This window comes from Mastigoproctus giganteus, chromosome 3 (genome assembly GCF_048544385.1).
Source record: "Mastigoproctus giganteus isolate SK-2022 chromosome 3, ASM4854438v1, whole genome shotgun sequence".
Classification (NCBI taxonomy): Eukaryota; Metazoa; Arthropoda; class Arachnida; order Uropygi; family Thelyphonidae; genus Mastigoproctus; species Mastigoproctus giganteus.
Window position 1 is genome coordinate 79719537 of NC_143577.1, and position 18526 is coordinate 79738062.

The following is an 18526-nucleotide window of genomic DNA, read 5'->3' on the forward strand; positions in this document are numbered from 1 at the left end:
GAAACATGAACCAATACAAGTGTTTATCATCGAGTGGGATGTGGAAAGATATTCACTATCAAATTGTTGATGGAAATGTATGATCGTTTCTCAAGTTCATCGCATATACACAAAGCATGTCACATGTTCCTCTACGGGGAAAGTGCTGTATCAGTCCACAGTAGGACAGTTCATTCTGCATTTTGTATCTGTCTGTTGAATAACTGGCCACTTGCTAATGAAATCCTTCAACAATATAGAAATATCTTTTGATGTGTACATGCAATTATAATTGAAGTTAGTATGGTAAGTTCAGAATTGTTATCACTTAGAGATATGTGTATAAAGTTGATAACAGGAAGTGAATGAAGGTATGAACACATATTTTATAGATTTATGCCAATTACCTCCTGTGCAGTTATCCTTGCCAAGGGATAATAATTATCTCAGAATCAAAACTGTTCAGGCTTATAGGATACATTTCGGCTTTGGATGTTTATTTTTTCCTTTTATCTTTCCTACTTCTTCTCTTTAATCTCATCTATTTTTTTTTTATTTTCTAATCTCTCTTATTTTTTTATGTGGCTAGTAGGTACATTATAAAAGTGATCAATTCAGTTGTTCTTAAAACAAAATCCTTTTTTTTATATAATCACAGTAATTTATTCTTATCGGTGATTCCAAATTAAGAACTGCAAAACTCTGCAGAACACGCAATGCAAAACATGCAGACAGGCTGCTAGGCCAGCTCATGGGGTTCTGTCAGCGAAATACAGAAATTTTATTAGAGATAAGGAGGTGATTTACCCATTGTATAATGCAATGATAAGGCTTCATCTTGAGTACTGCATACAGGTCTGGAAGCCTCAATTTAGGAAGGATGTGAGTCTGTTGGGATGGGTGCAGAGAAGATAAGATTTTTCAAGGACACAAAATGGTATTCTTACTGTGAAGAACTTCGGGTCTGAAAACTACAACTAAACTATGGCACCTGCAATGAGACCTGATTGAAAATTTTGAAGCTTTAAATGGATTGTGTAAATTAAATATTGACGGTATCCTTACTCTTTCACAGACTACACAATAAGGGGCCATAAATTTAAATTGAAAAAAAAAAAAAAAAAAAAAAAAAATGGCCATAAATAGATGTTTGAAAATTTGCTTTCAGCCAAGGAGTAATTGATTTTTGGAACAAGTTTGTTTGAATAAATTTAAGAAAGGATTAGACATATTATTAGGGAGATGGATAAATGATATGGATGTTTTTGTTTTTTGTTTTTTTTGCTGGTGATGTACAGGCTTGTTTCCTTGCATAATTTGCCACTACTAATACATAAGGGGGTACAGTATGGCCATTTTGCTCTTTAATTATCATAAAGGCCATTAATACATATAGTAACTAGTGTTCAGTGTAATAGACTTTGAAAACTGGATAGCACAAAATGCTTTTTGTCACGGAGAAGCCATTTTAGTAATATATTTTTCCCTGAAAAATGTGGTGGAAATTACATTTCTGGTAGGGATTTTTAAAAAAAATTTCAGTGTATCTCTCATTTAATATTTGGAAATTTACTGTCACGTGCATGATTAGTGTTTTGTGAATGAGTGAAAGTGTTTGCTTCATTTTAAATTACCCAGTATTTTATTTAATTGTAAACCTTGAAAACCTTTAAAACAATCACAGTAGAGCATTATTTGTCTAGGGCTACAACTGTCACACTTTCATAATTGAACATTTAACCAAAACCACAGACAAAAATTAGAAAACTTATTTATACCATTTGTTTACCTAAATTCTGTTTAAATTATTTTCATAATTATTATTTTTAATTCAATTAAACTTTGAAATACACAATAGCATATTCTGCTTATTTTCAAGGATAATGGCACTCACTATTTAATTCTAATAATTGATGTTTTACTATATATATTATAAAGTTAGTTGTATTCCTTCCTATAGCTTTAGTAATTTAAAATCCATTGTTTAATATTCTTAGGCAAAGAACTTACTGATGGAACCAATGTGTTTAATATCCACAAGACTACTGGTATGATTACCACCCAGAAGATGCTAGACCACGAAGAGCAGCAGCTATACACTTTAACGATTGTAGCATTAGATGGAGGTTCTCCACCCCACCAGACCTATTTGCAGTTACAGATTCAAGTTCTAGATCTGAATGATAATGAACCTGTTTTTCCAACTTCTAGCCTTACTTTTCGAATAAAAGAAGGATTACCTGTAGGCAACGAGATAGGAGTTGTGCAAGCAGTAGATGAAGATGATGGAGAAAATGGTCGTGTAATGTATTCCATAGTTGGTGGTAACCTGTATGGTGTTTTTGATATTGTGAGAACAACAGGCAGTTTTTACACAGTTTCAGAAGTTGATTATGAAAAGGCCTCTGAATATCATCTGCAAGTTAAAGCAATTGATAACAGTGCTGTAAATCCTCACAGTAGTGTTATAAATGTTAACATTGAAGTGGAAGATATAAATGACTGTAATCCTACTTTCAAAAATGATCCTATTTTATTTTCTATTCCTGAAAGCACTCCTCAAGGAACATTAGTTTGGAATTTCAGTGCCACAGATTTGGACAGTGGCATTAACGGTCAAATCAGATATGCTATCTCTCAACAATCTCCTCTAGATGTGTTTAAAATTGATAGCAAAACTGGTATGCTGACACTTATTCAGTCATTAGATTATGAAGCTTTTCCTGAATACACAATTGTAGTTACAGCTTCTGACCAGGCTAAAGATCTTAAAGATAGGCTTGCTACTAGTGTAACCTGCAAAATTATCATAGAAGACGAAAATGATAATAGTCCAGTGTTTCAGTCTCGGAGCAGAATGGATATCATGGAGGATGAGCCTGTAGGTTTCCCCCTTCTTCATGTTATTGCCACTGATGATGATTCCCGTGATAATGGTAGGGTAACTTATGTAATAACACAAGGAAATGAAAGAGGTCATTTTATAATGGACTATGATTCAGGTAATTCAGATTATCTTTGATTTTCATTGGTCACAGTAGCACATATTTTATCTTTTGAAGAAAATAATATTTTTATATAATTGAATATTTTTATTACACAAGAGTTTGCACAAGGTAGCATTACTACAAGTAGTACCTTTTGTTGACAGTATTATTTTAAGAAAATGTGGGGAAAAAATAAACCAGATTTTTGTGACTATTTGATCCAACTGGCACTTCAATAAAATATAATTTACAAGTCAGGGTTTTATCCAAACTAGCACTTCATTAAAATATAATTTACAAATAAATTTTATAAGACGTAACATAGTTGTCTAGTTTCAAACAGCTTTCCCAGCTTATTCAGGTATGTACCTCACATATTCTTCAGGCTTTCTTTCAGAGGCGCCTCCGTAGCCAGGTGAGAAGGAGCAGCAGTGTGTAGCACACGCTTCTTGATTAGACCACCAAATACGGAAAGGTCAGGGAATGACCACCGCATATTCCCGGAGCAATATGACCTTAGTTGCTAATGCTCCAAATAACAAACAAACATTCTTTCAGTATTAATTATGTGTCAAACACGGATTTTGGTTACTTGTGTTCCATCATCTTCTTCCAAAATTTGTTATATCCAGTCGATATGCAGCCCATTATGATACTACAAATTAATCCTTCTGGACTCCTGAATTTCCTTTCACTATTTTCTTTCATGCTGTCATATTTCCTTCTAAATCAGTTGTTAGTAGTGTCAGTTGTTATACCATCAGGGTACCTGCTGACCCACCAGTGAGGGATCAAATAGCCCTGGCCATCTGGGTGGTGGTGGTGCCCACTGAGAATTAGTAAAAATAGTTACTTATTCTCATTGGTTTGAATAGTTACAACAGTAGTTTGAAGTCTTCTTTACTGGGGAAGCTTTACTTATTCAAGGTATAAATGAGATAGGAAACTCGTGGAGGAATTCACAATATGAGATGTTATGTGATGATGCCACTGTACTTATATATAAATTTATAGATTATAAAATTGCTTATTTAGATGTACCAACTTTTTATATTTTTGTAGTTTAGATTTGTTGAATATTATTCAAAATGTACATTAAATAATAGTTTTACAAATAAGGCATTGGTGTTTCATGTTAATAAAACTAGAGCAGAGTTCCTTCCAGTGGTCTTTGCATAGGGGTTCAAATATTCTAAACACACAACTACCTGGTTCCCTCATGGAAAGACTGCATCTTCTCTAGAGACCAAATTTTTTGACTCACAGAGCATTGTTCATTATGAATTTATTTGGTATGGTCAAACAGTGTACCAGGAATACTACAAAATAGTTATACAGCAATTACACAATTCTGTTCAAAGAATACAGCCATAAGATTGAGCATCATGAAACTGTAGTATCTTTGTACAATTGGTGTCTTCCATTGCAGAATTTCTTGCAAATCACTCTATCATTGTGGTCTTACATCCACCATACTCACTGAATTTTTCCACCTGTTTTTTTTTTTTTGTTTCCCAAGCTTAAAGTCCCCTTAAAATTTACTGATTTGTAATTACTGAGGAAATGAGTCAGAATGCAACACTGTAACTATTAGCAATTCTAAAAATAGCCTGCCAGGAATGCTTCCAGAAGTTCTAGCAATATTGGAATGAACTGGTGTTACAGTGTCAATTAGATTATTTTGAAGGTCTGAATAGCCAGTCATCATTTCCAAAATATTAGTTCAGTCCCTGAACTTTTTGATCACACCTTGTGAACAGTATTTTGACCTATAATGAGATATACACTTCTGCCTTAAACAATGTTGTTGCTTGATTTTTTTTTTTTTTTTGGTACATTGACTTTTTTGATCATAGTACATCAGGCATGTTTTCTGTGATTTGTTGTGTATATATGTTGAGTGGCTGAAAAATATAATAATTAATGGAAGATTACCACAGAAATATTGGCTGACTACAGTCCTGATTGAAGAGACCTTTAAAAATCCAATCTTTGATGGAATTTTAATCCATCCCTCTCCACAAGTGGCAATGTCAAATCTACTGTGTTATTATTGAGAACCTGCAATTTCTGATTTTCAGTTTTAGAGCTGAAAGCATACCTAAAAGGAGATGCTATACAAAATATTCAGTCCACGAATGAAGTATCTCACTGATTTGATATGTGATTCATTACTTGGGATGTTCCAATGAACCATGACATACTCTTACTCTTTCCATACTACTTTATCAGCTACATCAGTAAGGGTGATACATTTATATAGGTTTGAGGATAGATCACACGCTTAATGGTTTTTAACACAGTTTTTGATTATAAGTTTGCTTTCCTCATCATGAAAAATATATCTATGAGTTCTTGTTACATTTTGATAATTTTCTTTTAATAAATCAAATAATCGAGATTCTATTCTGAATAGGCTGAAAGGTATTCCGAATTTTTAAAAATTAAAATAAGAAACTGATCTTTTATACATGATTATACAGAGAACCATTTCCTGTAGAAACATTCCCTTCAACTTAAGCCTGTTATACACAAACAAATTTTTATTGTACAATTTTTGCAGCAGAGTAATAAATTTGTATGGTAGAAAAACTTTGAACTGAATGGGTGCTTTCACATGGTGATCATACAGTAAAAATATCATATGCCATGAGATTTAAAAATTGCCGCAATTTATAGGGCATTATTGCCCTATGACAAAAATGTCCTTCAAATATTATAAGTCACATGGTATTAGTGGGATGGGTCATTCAGATGAAATGATACATTTTCATACAAAAGTTAATTGACAGCTTAAGGTCAATTACTAAGGCTCCTCTCCTCCTGGTAGTAGTAGCATGGGCACGAAATGCACAAGCTTAGTGAATGACCCTCAGCTGCCAATTTCTGTTTATATCTTCTATATTGTCCAGTGACTTGAAGTGATTAACACTATGAGACTGCTGGGAGTCATTGCGGTACAAGTAAACACATGGGTTGTGTTAGGGTAGCTAAGAATAGGAACAGGTGCATGTATACTTGCGTGTACACCAATGCTAGGAGTTTGGTAAATAAATTTGATGAATTGCTCAAAACATCAAAGGCAGACATTGTTGGGATATCAGAGACGTGGTGTCACACAGATATAAGGAATGCAGAACTGGAATTTGGGGAGTACAATGTGTACAGAAAGGATAGACAGGATAGGAAAGGAGGAGGGGTTATGCTATTAGTTAAGAAACACATAAAATCCAAGGAAGTGAAGCCAGTCAACATTGCTGGACAGTGCAGTGGTGTCGAGTCAGTTTGGTGTGACATTAGCATTGGGAGATCAGAATTGAGAGTAGGAGTGTGCTATAGGCCTAATGACTCTGATGAGTATAGTAAGAAACTGTACAGGGAAATAGAGTGGGCCAGTAAATCAGAGAGCCTTATAATGGGGGATTTTAATTTCCCAGATATTGACTGGAATTTGTGGGTTGGTCACTCACACATTAGGAAGGCTTTTGTGGATTTATTGGATGATTAGTTTCTACATCAGCATGTTCGGGAGGCAACTAGAGGGAGTAATACTCTTGATCTAGTTATCAGTAGTGATTCTTCATGCATTAATATTCTGCAGATAAAGGAACCACTAAGTGGCAGTGATCACAGTGTGCTGAAGTGAGATTTACTCAGAGGTAACTACCATCAGGGGTAGAGGGAAGGGTTTTTGCTTTCGTAAAGGCGACTGCAATGGTCTGAGACAGTATTTAAATTCTATACAATGGGACCAACTGATGATGTTACCCAACAGCAAATTCAAAATGGGAAGTATTCAAAGAACTTATCTTGGAAGCTAGGCTTTATATACCAACTAAGAAATATTGTTCAACGTTTAGGCCTAAATGGATGTAGTAGTAGTAGCAGTGGCAGTGGCATTTGATGCAAGAAAGCAAGTGTATGAGCTTATGCAGCATCAGCCAAAAAAAAAAAAAATCACACCATTCCCTCCAAATGCCTGTCCAGTTCCTTCTTAAATTTATTCAACCTATCAGCTTCCACAATGACAGATGAAAGTTTGTTCCAGCAATTAACCACCCGCTGGCTAAAGGCAAATTTCCGCACATCTAATCTACATCTGTCTTTTCTTAATTTGAATTTATGCCCCCTTAGGTTCGTAATCTGAACAAGTGGAAGGATCCCATCAGAATTCAGTGTACTCAACCCATTCAAGGCCATGTCAGATGAACTAATGAGACATATGGCAGAGAAGAAAAATGCATGGGATACATGTAAATTAATGGGTGACATGGAAGCCTATGATAGATATAAGCTGGTCTGTAACCAAGTCACAAAGGAGATTAGGCAGGCAAAGGCAAATTATGAGAAATCCTTGGCAAATGATGCAAAGAAAAACAGAAAAGAGTTCTTTTCTTATGTAAACTCTAGAAGGAAAGGGATGAATCTGATATCGATGGTTCGACTGTTGATGATCCAGCTCAGATAGCAAACAAACTGAATAAGTATTTTGCATCTACATTCACACATGAGGAGTTATTCAGGAAGGGGAATGCCAGAGGTGAAGTAAACTCTGGCTGTGAGCTAGATGATTTTGTAATAACTGAGAGGAAAGTGGAGGAGAAATTGTTGAGGATAAACATAAAAAAGGCACCTGGGGTGGATAGAATATATCCAGTTATATTAAAGGAGGCAGCAAAGGAAGTAAGCAAACCCTTAGCCATAATTATGAGAGCTTCTTTGGACTCAGGGGATGTACTAATAGACTGGAGATGTGCAAATGTGACCCCAATTCACAAAGGAGGATCAAAGGCTGACACAAGTAATTATAGACCTGTGAGTTTAACTTCTGTTCCAGGAAAATTAATGGAGGCACTGGTTAAAGAAGCACTGCAGGATCATCTAGACAACACTTCAGTTATAGCTGGGACACAGCATGGTTTTGTTAAGGGAAAGTCTTGCCTGACCAGTTTGATTGGATACTATGATGCAGTCACAAAAGAACTGGATGCAGGGAATAACTTTGATATTATATATTTGGATCTTAGAAAGGCTTTTGATACTGCTGCACAAATTGGAGCAGTGTGGCATTGGAGTCAAATTGCTGCTATGGATAAAGGGATGGTTGAGGGGGAGAAGACAGAGAGTAGTAATCAATGGACATGCTCATCGTGGACTAATGTTATTAGTGGAGTCCCTCAGGGTTTGGTGTTGGGTCCATTATTGTTTTCTGTATTTATAAATGATATTGATGATGGTATATCAAGCTTAATGTCCAAGTTTGCCTGATGATACAAAGGTTGGCAGGGTTGTTAAGGACACTACTGACGCTATGCTGTTGCAACAGGATCTGGAAAGGTTGAGCAGATGGGCTGAGAGGTGGCAAATGAAGTTTAACATTGACAAATGTAAAGTACTACATATGGGAAACAGTAACCCAAGGGCAATTTATCAACTCTGTGGTACTACACTGACAGTGGTCGAGAATGAAAAGGACCTGAGGTAATTGTGCATGCAGATATGAAGTTCTCTGAGCAGTGCAGACGGGCTGCAAGAGTAGCTCATGATGTCTTGTCAATGATATACAGGAATTTTTCTAGCAGGGATAAGGAGGTGATTATTCTCTTGTATAAGGCAATGGTCAGGCCACACCTTGAGTACTGTATACAGGTCTGGAGGCCTCATTTCAAGAAGGATGTAGAGCTGCTGGAACGAGTACAGAGAAGGGCAACAAGATTAGTGAGTGGAACAAAGGGTTGCTCTTATGAAGAAAGGCTTAAGTTTTACAAATTACAGTGTCTGGAGACTAGGCACCGGCGAGGTGATCTGATAGAGGTGTATAAAACGTTGAATGGTTTGAGCATGCTCAATGCTGATGGGATTCTTCCTCTTGATCAGAATAATCACTGAGAGGGCATAAATTCAAATTGAGGAAAGACAGATGTAGGATAGATGTGCAGAAATTTGCCTTTAGCCAGCGGGTATTTGGTTGGTGGAACAGACTTCCATTCTTTGTTGTGGAAGTTGATAGCCTAAAGAAATTTATGGCTCAGCTGTACAGGTGTTTCAAATGAATGGAGGGGTGAAATGGGAGTGGTGGGGTTTTTTTTTTTTTTTTTTTGGCTGATGCTGCATAAGCTTGCTTTCTTGCATCATATGCCTCTACTAATTCTAATGCTATGCTGGCACTAAACAGATATTGTTCATTTCAAAGGACCACTGCCACCATATGGTTTTATTGTGCCATAGAAAAGTCATGAAATAAAAATTCATTTGTGTGAAGTGGGTCTGAATTGTACAGTTTTCATTAGAAGAAGAATAAGTGAATTGAAAAATAAATAAATCAATAAATAGAGCCATATATTTTTCTAATGTTTAACACAAGGAAATTTTAACAAATAAAAACATTTCCTTTTTCAGGCCTTTTATCTGTAGCCAAATTTTTAGATCGTGAAGAAGTACATCACTATGTTCTCAATATTACTGCTAGTGATCATGGAAGACCTCCTCATTCTAATTTCCAGTTACTACACATTTATGTAGAAGATATCAATGACAACCCTCCACAGTTTGAAAGTCATATGTACAGAGTAAATATATCTGAGGGTGCTCCAGGTGGTTCACTGATCATAAAAGTTAAAGCTATAGACAAGGATTTAGGTAATTATAAAATATTTTTCTTATGAATGGAACAATGTATTTCTTCAGAAATTTTGTAGTTGTAAATGAAATTTATTATTCAAGATTAATGTAATGATATAGTATGTTATTTTATATGAAAAAGGAAATATCCTTTCCACTTTCTCCTTCCCAAAAGATATATACAGGGTGTCTCAAAAATATTGGTACAAACGTTTAAGGGGAGGTAGGTAACATCTAAAGGAATGTGAATCGCATAGGAACCCATAACGGGAAATGTCACGGGAAAGTAGTAGTAGAGGCACAAGAAGCAGGAATGACACAAGACAGTAATTAGTTGCAAACATTTATTTGACATATTAACAATGGAGTACGAGATGGGTGCATTTCATGATGTTACAACAGATGCTCAAAGGTTCCACCATGAGACGCGATGCATGTGTGATACCGACATGGATTGGCGGACACGGTCGAACACACCTGGAGTTTCTTTGACAGTAGCAGCAGCGCAGACGAGTCTCGCCATGAGATCCATTTCCATCTCCACAGGCGATTCATACGCGATAGATTTGAGGGCCCCCCCCACAGAAAGAAATCAAGGCTCGATAAATCATGTGAGCATGGGGGCCAGGCAACGCTCCCACCAAGGCCAATCCATCAACACCCAAAACGGCTCTTCAAATGGTCACGAACACACCTTCAATAATGGCCAGGTGCCCCGTCATGTTGAAACCAAATGTTGCATCTCATATTTGCTGGAACATCGTCAAGTAGCCGTGGTAGAGCATGTTCAAGAAAAATCCGATATTTAGCGGAGTTCATGCAGGATGGTAACAGGTATGGGCCGACTAAGCAGTCACCGACCATACTTGGCCACACATTTATTGCGAAGCGATGTTGTGCTGCATGGGGGCACACACCGTGTGGGCCCTCTGCTAATCCATACACTAGGTGCATGTCTGCCAGCTCACAGTTCGTATATCGATGCATGCTCTTCGTGCGGCGACTGCTGCTTGAATGAGTAAACCAGAAATTTTCCCTCTCATGAACTGATGAACAGCGCCGTGTACCGACTTACAGTGACGTTTCCAGTTATGGATTCCTATGCGATTCACATTCCTTTAGATGTTACCTACCTCCCCTAAATGTTTGTACCAATATTTTTGAGACACTCTGTATACAGTAATTCAGTTATGAAAAATAATATCAAAATGCAGCTGCTGATATTTCTGTGCTCCATCCCCAGCAACACCTTGCTCCACTTTATCATAGACATGTAAATTTATATCAACAGTTATTTTTATCTGTCTTCCTTTGTTCTCGTTTAGTTTACTTCTTTGTTTTAAGAATTACTGAAGGGAAAAAAATATGCGTTGGATGGGGAAGAGACCAATATGGCTAGGTAATATATTGCCAAATAAAGAAATGATGTGGTTTTGAAATAATTCCTAAAGCAGTGCTTTCCATGCATTATGGTTACGCCATCCTGTTTGAAACCAGGTTTTGTTCCATTTAGAGATTATAAGAATTTTTGAATAATTTAATCATAACAGGCTTTTCAATTCTACTTCTTGATCTCCTTTTTATTGATCTTGAATGAAATATGGATCAAAGTTTATGTAATGCTACACCACATATATGCATTGTGTAGTGACTTTTATTTCATGGAAAAAATATATTTCAGCCCACATATAAAATTTTGTATGTTTATAAATCCACTTAACTGGATATGAGCTCTGTCGCTTTTTTGATGATTTTTGACAGAAGTTATATTTTTATGCAATAGCAAAAAAAGTTGGAATTGTTGAGAAAACCAGATACCATAGGTGGTATCTGGTTTACTCAACAGATAAATTTGATAATATGGTATCTGGTTTAGTAAACCAGATACCATATTATCAACTATGGTACCAGATACCATATTATCAACTATGGTACCAGATACCATATTATCAACTACCATAGGTGGCCATGACGTTGCAGTACAAATAAACAGTACTTTTCTTTCGAGCGTTATAATACTGTTTGTGAAAAGAGTTTCAGTGCATGCACACATCAAATAATGCAGCAACAACAAATAGTTGCATTGACCTTTTCTTCTTCTTTTGTTTGGCACTAAGCATGAGCATATTCAAAGTTTTGAATGAATAAATAAATATTTATAAGTTTTGAATAAAATGCTTATCTGATTGATTCACTGCACCTAAATGTTTAATAGTTTAGCTGATCAAAAGTTTGATTGAAAGAAAGTCAACCATGAATTTTTAAGTTACCAGTTTTCAAACTATCATCCATTCAACTGTCTTAAGACATTTTGAGCTCTAAAATGTCTGGAATCTCAAAGTTTGTTAATTTTGAAATTTAGCTTGATGAATATTATTAAATACTTAAATGTCTAATTTATAAGTGTGCAACCAATGACCTAGATGTGTTTTTGTCTTGTGGGATAGGTCTATCAGCTTTACTATAAGCATAGCCCAGTCTTACTCGTTCCACACAGCTTTAGAAACTAAATTATGCTCTTCCAATTGAGTTGAGTCTGTTTATGAATTAGGATATTTCTTAGCCACTATTAATCGCTAAAAAAAGAGAAAGAAGCATTTTTGGGCAAAGGCCTCTATGTGGGAGTTTACTGATGTATGGGTTAGTGCAATCACATCATTTTCATACCTAAAAACCTATTCAAAGTAGGAAAATGCCATTGTTTTAATTATATACCATATTGTGAAAACCTTATTGATGAGTTGCCATGATATTTCACTACCTCGAATAAGTAATACTTCACTAATGGAGAAGATTATTGTTACTTATTCTGGGTATAGGATACCACCACCCAGACAGCACTGCTTGCAAAAGGGTATAGGATAAAAACTGTGTTATCCACATCTCTGTCCCTATTAGACTTAGGAAAGCAAAGAGGTAGAGGAAAGCGATAGTAGGAGAGGAAGAAGAAGAAATGCTGTTGAAAGAGGAAAGGGGCAGTTACGCCTCACTCATAAATCCCTCAAATAGGCAATGCTTCCCCATTAAGGAAGACTGTTGTTATCTATTCTCAGTAACTCAGGTAGTATCAAGCTTCCCTAGACCGCACCATTTCAAGACTTTTTAGCCCCCTCTTCAGTGGGTGGGTGGGCAGGTACCCTGGTTTTCCATTTGTGACAAATCAGTTATGAATTATAACTCAACAATATGAGAGATGCCTGTGGTGTGAAGTAATTTAGACTAAGACGCATTCTTGAGCAAAGGCCTCAAGCTATGTGGGAATTTACTGATGTAAGGTTAGTGCAATCGCATCATTTTTATATATTATTCGCATCATTTTTATACATATAGAAGTTATATGAAGTATAACTCCACAATATATAACTTCGCCAAGAATAAGTAACAATAACCTTCTCCATTGGTGAAGCATTACTTGTTCAAAGTAGAGAAATATCATGGCAACTCATTGCGAAGGTTTTCACAATATGAGATATAATTAAAATGATGCCATTTACCTTGTTCTTGGAACAAAGTAAATGATGCCATTTACTTTGTTCCAAGAAACTACCCAAACCTACTTTGGGTAGTTTCTTGGCTTCAATTTAATTATATATAATATTGTGAAAACCTTCACAATGAGTTGCCATGATACAGGCGTATCTTTTGCTTTAAGGCACTTCGCTTTAGAGCTCTTTGCTAATACAGTGCTTTTCAATTATATTAATGTTTATTATTTTCAACATTTGCCTTGCTCTTAAGGGGGTTTTCGGCGGTGACATGCATTTCAGCTGATTGCAAGCTGAATCGAGCAAGTCGACCGGTGCCATTTTGTTACCTGCTCTCAGTCTGTTTAGAGAATTTGTGCACTTTGTGTCTCAGTGTCGTATTCAGGCAATTTTCAAAATTTTTCAAACTTTTTACTTGTGTTATTGTTATATTGTAATTATTAATTACAGTACAACAGCCAATAAGTGTAGTGCTAGTGAAAAGAAGAGTCGCAAGCCTCTTACTTTAAATCAAAAGCTAAGTGAGAAAGCCATATCGAATGCTGAGATGGACCGTAAGCTAGGTGCACCAAACAGTTATCACAGTAGTGAACTCAAAGGAGAAGTTCTTGAAAGAAATTAAAGGTGCTACTCCAGTGAATATGAAAGTGATAAGAAAGTGAGACAGCCTTATTGCCGATATGGAGAAAGTTTTAGTGGTCTGGATGGAAGATCAAACCAGCCAGAACGTTCCTTTAAGCCAAGGCCTAATCCAGAGGAAGGCCCTAGATCTCTTCAATTCTGTGAAGGCTGAGAGAGGCAAGGCAGCTGCAGAAGATAGGTTTGAAGCTAGCAGAGGTTGGTTCATGAGATTTAAGGAAAGACCATCTCCACAACATAAAAGTGCAAGGTGAAGTAGCTAGTGCTGATGTAGAAGCTGCAGAAAGCTGTCCAGATGAGCTAACTAAGGTAATTGATGAAGGTGGCTACACTAACCTTATAACGTACGATCACTCATCGGTGAAGACAGGATATTAGAGCTGGAAAAGGAATTAGAAAATGTGAATTGGAATATCATCGGTTTGGCTGAAACAAGAAGAAGAAATGAATCACTTATAAGTTTATCAAGTGGAAATCTGTTGTACACCAATGGAAACAGTGAAAGGAGTGAAGGTAGAGTTGGGTTTCTGGTCCATAAAGATTTTAAAAACAACATTTTGGAATTCAAAAGTACATCACCAAGGGTGTCAAGACTAATACTCAAGATTTCTAAGAGGTACAAGCTAAAGATTATAATGATTTATGCACCAACATTGAGCCATGATGATGAAGAGGTTGAAGAAATGTACACTGAAATTGAGTCTTCTAGATGAGCAGAAAACCCACTACACTATTATTATGGGGGACTTCAATGCTAAGGTTGGAAAAAGGCAAAACAGCGCAGAAAGAGGAACTATAGGAAATTTTGGAATTGGTGAAAGAAATAAAAGAGGTGAAAGACTTGTGGAATTTGCAGAATCTTAAGGAATGTCAGTAATGAACACTTTTTTCAAGAAAAGGGTGAGCAGAAAGTGGACATGGAAGAGTCCAAATGGATTAACAACTAATGAAATCGACTTCATCCTCACTAACAGAAGATATATTGTGAATGATGTTACCGTCCTGAATAAGGTAAATGTTGGAAGTGATCACAGAATGGTAAGATGTATACTTGATATAGATGTAGGAAAGGAAAAAACTGACTCGAGTAAATAATACAAAGGTCTTTGAAATAACAGAGGAGGAGAAAAAGCAGTATGTACTGGAACTTAAGAACAAGTTTGAGCTTCTGCAGACTGCTCAGGACCAAGATATCGACGAGGAATATTACAACTTTCTGAAAGTGATAAAGCCCAAGAAACCTATAGGGAAACAGAAATCCAAAGAAGAAAAAATTAGTCAAGAAACACTTGTCATGATGAACCAAAGACGACAAATGAAGAGCAAGAAAAACACTGACAGGGAGAAAATTGAGTATACTGAGTTATGCAAAGCCATTAGAAAGAGACTCAGAGAGGACATAAGAAGATTTAACACAAGAAAAGTAGAACAAGCATTAAGGGAAAACAAAGGATTTAAATCAGCAGCCATGAGCAGTAATACAGAAAGACAAATGATACTGAAACTGAAGAATAGCGATGGTGTACTTATAAACAGCAGAGAAGGCATAATTCAAATAGCAGAAGACTACTATAGAGAATTATACAAGGAGCGAGGGAATGATACCAGCAGTGGGGAAGATGGATTGCAAAGTAGCAACACATACGACATACCCGATATTCTTCCTGATGAGGTAGAACATGCATTGAAGAAAATGAAGTATCGGAAAGCCCCGGGGGAAGATGAAGTTACTGTAGAGTTGTTAAAATTGGGAGGAAGAGACATAACACAAAAACTGGCAAGGCTCTTCACAAAGTGCATTAGAAAAGGTGTGATGCCTAAGCAGTGGAATAATGCAATCATAGTTTTGCTGCATAAGAAAGGAGATAAATCAGAAATTGGAAATTATAGACCAATTAGCTTGTTATCCCATATCTACAAGTTGTTCACAAGGGTCATTACTAATAGATTAGAAAGAATACTTGATGAGAATCAACCGAAAGAGCAAGCTGGCTTTAGGACAGGATTCTCAACTATGGATCACCTTCACGTAATATCACAGCTAATGGAGAAAGCAAATGAATATAAAACACCATTATGCCTGGCATTTGTGGATTATGAAAAGGCATTTGACTCCATACAGCATAAGGCAATGTTTCGGGCACTGGAAAGACAAGGCATAGATACTCCATATATTATGATTTTGAAGAAAACATATGAGAGTGCTACATCCTTTATTAGACTAGACAAAGACAGTAGCAAATTTAAAATCGAGAAAGGAGTTCGACAAGGAGACACAATATCTCCGAAGCTGTTTACTGCTGCCCTTGAGGAAGCTTTCAGAAGATTAGACTGGTCGCAGAAAGGAGTCAATGTGAACGGAGAGTACCTAAACCATTTACGATTTGCAGATGACATTGTGGTCATAAGCCACGATCCCAAAGAATTAGAGGAAAATCTTAATCAGTTATGCACAGTTAGTAAGGATTTTGGACTAAAGATGAATATGGCTAAAACAAAAGTAATGATGAACAAGTATGCCACGGAAAGGGAAATAATGATTGAAGGAGCAGTAATTGAAAAGGTGGAGTCATATACTTATCTGGGACAAGTTATTAGCTGTAATAATGATAAATGGCTGGAAGTCAAGAGAAGAATAAATTTTGGATGGATAGCATTCAGGAAATATAGTCACATACTGAAGAGCAATATCCCAGTTTGTCTGAAACGTAAAATAATGAATTAATGTATACTCACCACCATGACTTATGGAAGTGAAACTTGGGCACTCACCAAAAGAATGGAAGAGAAGCCAAGAACTACACAGCGAAGAATGGAACGAATTATATTGGGAATCAGACTGTTAGATAAGAAGAGAAACACATGGATTAGGCAGCAAACTCAAGTAAAGGACATTCTTATCAAAACTAAAGAACTAAAATGGTCTTGGGCAGGACACATAGCTCGAAGACATGATGACAGATGGACTAAGAAAATAACAGAATGGTACCCAAGAGGAGCTAGAAGAAAATCTGGAAGACAAAGGCGGAGATGGATAGATGAAATTCATGAGTTTTTGAGTAGTAAATGGATGGCCAGTGCTCAAAACAGAAGGAACTGGAAAGTTGCTGGAGAGGCCTTCATCCTGCAGTGGATTGAAAATGGCTGATGATGATGATGATGATGATGATGACACTAACCAGCAGATTTTCAACATTGACGAAATGGCCCTATATTGGAAGAAGATGCCATATAGGACTTTTGTAGCTAGAGAGGAGAAGTCAAAGCCTGGCTTCAAAGCTGCAAACGATAGGCTGACTCTCTTGTTAGGGGCTAATGCAGCTGGTGACTGCAAGTTGAAGCCAATGCTCATCTACCATTCTGAAAATCCTAGGGCCCTCAAGACTTATGCTAAAGCTAGCCTGCCTGTGTATGGGGCGCCTCCGTAGCCAGGTGGGAAGGAGCAGCAGTGCGTAGCACATGCTTCTTGATTAGACTGGGGTTCGAGCCCATCACCACCAAACACGGAGGACGAGGAAAGGTCAGGAAATGACCACCACATATCCCGGAGCAATATGGTCTAAGTTGCTAATGCTCCTAAAAACCAAATAATAACAACAACAACAAGCCTGTGTAACAAATGATAAATCGAACAACAACGCCTGGATGACAGCAGATCTGTTTACTATGTGGTTTACTGAATATTTTAAGCCCACTGTCGAGGCCTACTGCTTAGTAAAAAAATTCCTTTCAAGATATTACTGATTAGTGACAATGCACCTGGTCACCCAAGAGCTCTGATGGAGATGTATGAGGAGATTAATGTTGTTTTCCTGCCTGCTGACCACCATCTATTCTGCAGTCCATGGATCAAGGAGTAATTGCTGTTTTCAAGTCCTATTATTTAAGACGGACATTTGTTAAGGCTATAGCTGCCTTAGATAGTGATACCTCTGATGGGCCTAGGCAAAATAAATTGAAAACCTGCAAAGGATTTACCATTCTAGATGCCATTAAGAACATTTGTGATTCATGGGAAGAAGTCAAAATATCAAAATTAAAAGGAGTTTGGAAGAAGTTGATTCCCACCCACATGGATGACTTTGAAGGGTTCGAGACTTCAGTGGAGGAAGTGACTGCAAATGTGGTGGAAATGGCAAGAGAACTGGAAACTTGAAGTGGAGCCTGAAGATGTGGCTGAATTGCTGGCATCTCATGATCGGCCTTTAACTGATGAGGACTTGCTTTCGGTAGATGAGCAAAGAAGGTTACTTTTCGAGATGGAATCTACTCCTGATGAAGATCCAGTGAGCATTGCTGAAATGACAACAAATGATTTAGAACACTACGTTGGCTTACTTGATACGATTGTGTCAGGCTTTGAAAGGATCAACACCAATTTTCAAAGAAGTTCTACAGTGGGTAAAATACTATCAAATGGTGTAGCATGCTACAGAGAAATCCTTCGCGAAAGGAAGCGTCAGTCAATGAGGCAAACTTATTTGTTGTCTTATTTTAAGAAAGTGCCACAGCCACCCCAACCTTCAACAGCAAGTAGCCCTACCATTCAACAGCCATCAACATCAAGGCAATTCTCTTCACCAGCAAAGAGAATAAGATTCATTGAAGGTTCAGATGATAAAGCTCCACTATCTCCTTCAGCCTTCCTTCCATAATTACTTCTTCAAAAATGTTCATTAGTCAGTCACCATAAGCAAAGGATAAAAATATTTTAAGGTTAGCAATACAGTACTGTAGCATTTATTTATTATTTTTACTTTTGCATAATTTTTTTTTAGGCCTAGTGCTATTGGGCACTTAATAAATGATAGTGTA

The 18526-nt window shown here is 36.8% G+C and overlaps 1 protein-coding gene across 1 annotated transcript in view; it reads left to right on the forward strand.

Annotated features, from left to right (window-relative positions):
* LOC150088102 (protein dachsous-like) overlaps window positions 1-18526 on the forward strand; it is a 132719-nt gene that overhangs the window by 8580 nt on the left and 105613 nt on the right. Inside the window, exons 2-3 of the mRNA XM_090370021.1 lie at window positions 1977-2981; window positions 9366-9605. Of these exons, the coding sequence (XP_090226147.1) occupies window positions 1977-2981; window positions 9366-9605 (1245 nt within the window). The remainder of the gene's footprint in view (window positions 1-1976; window positions 2982-9365; window positions 9606-18526) is intronic.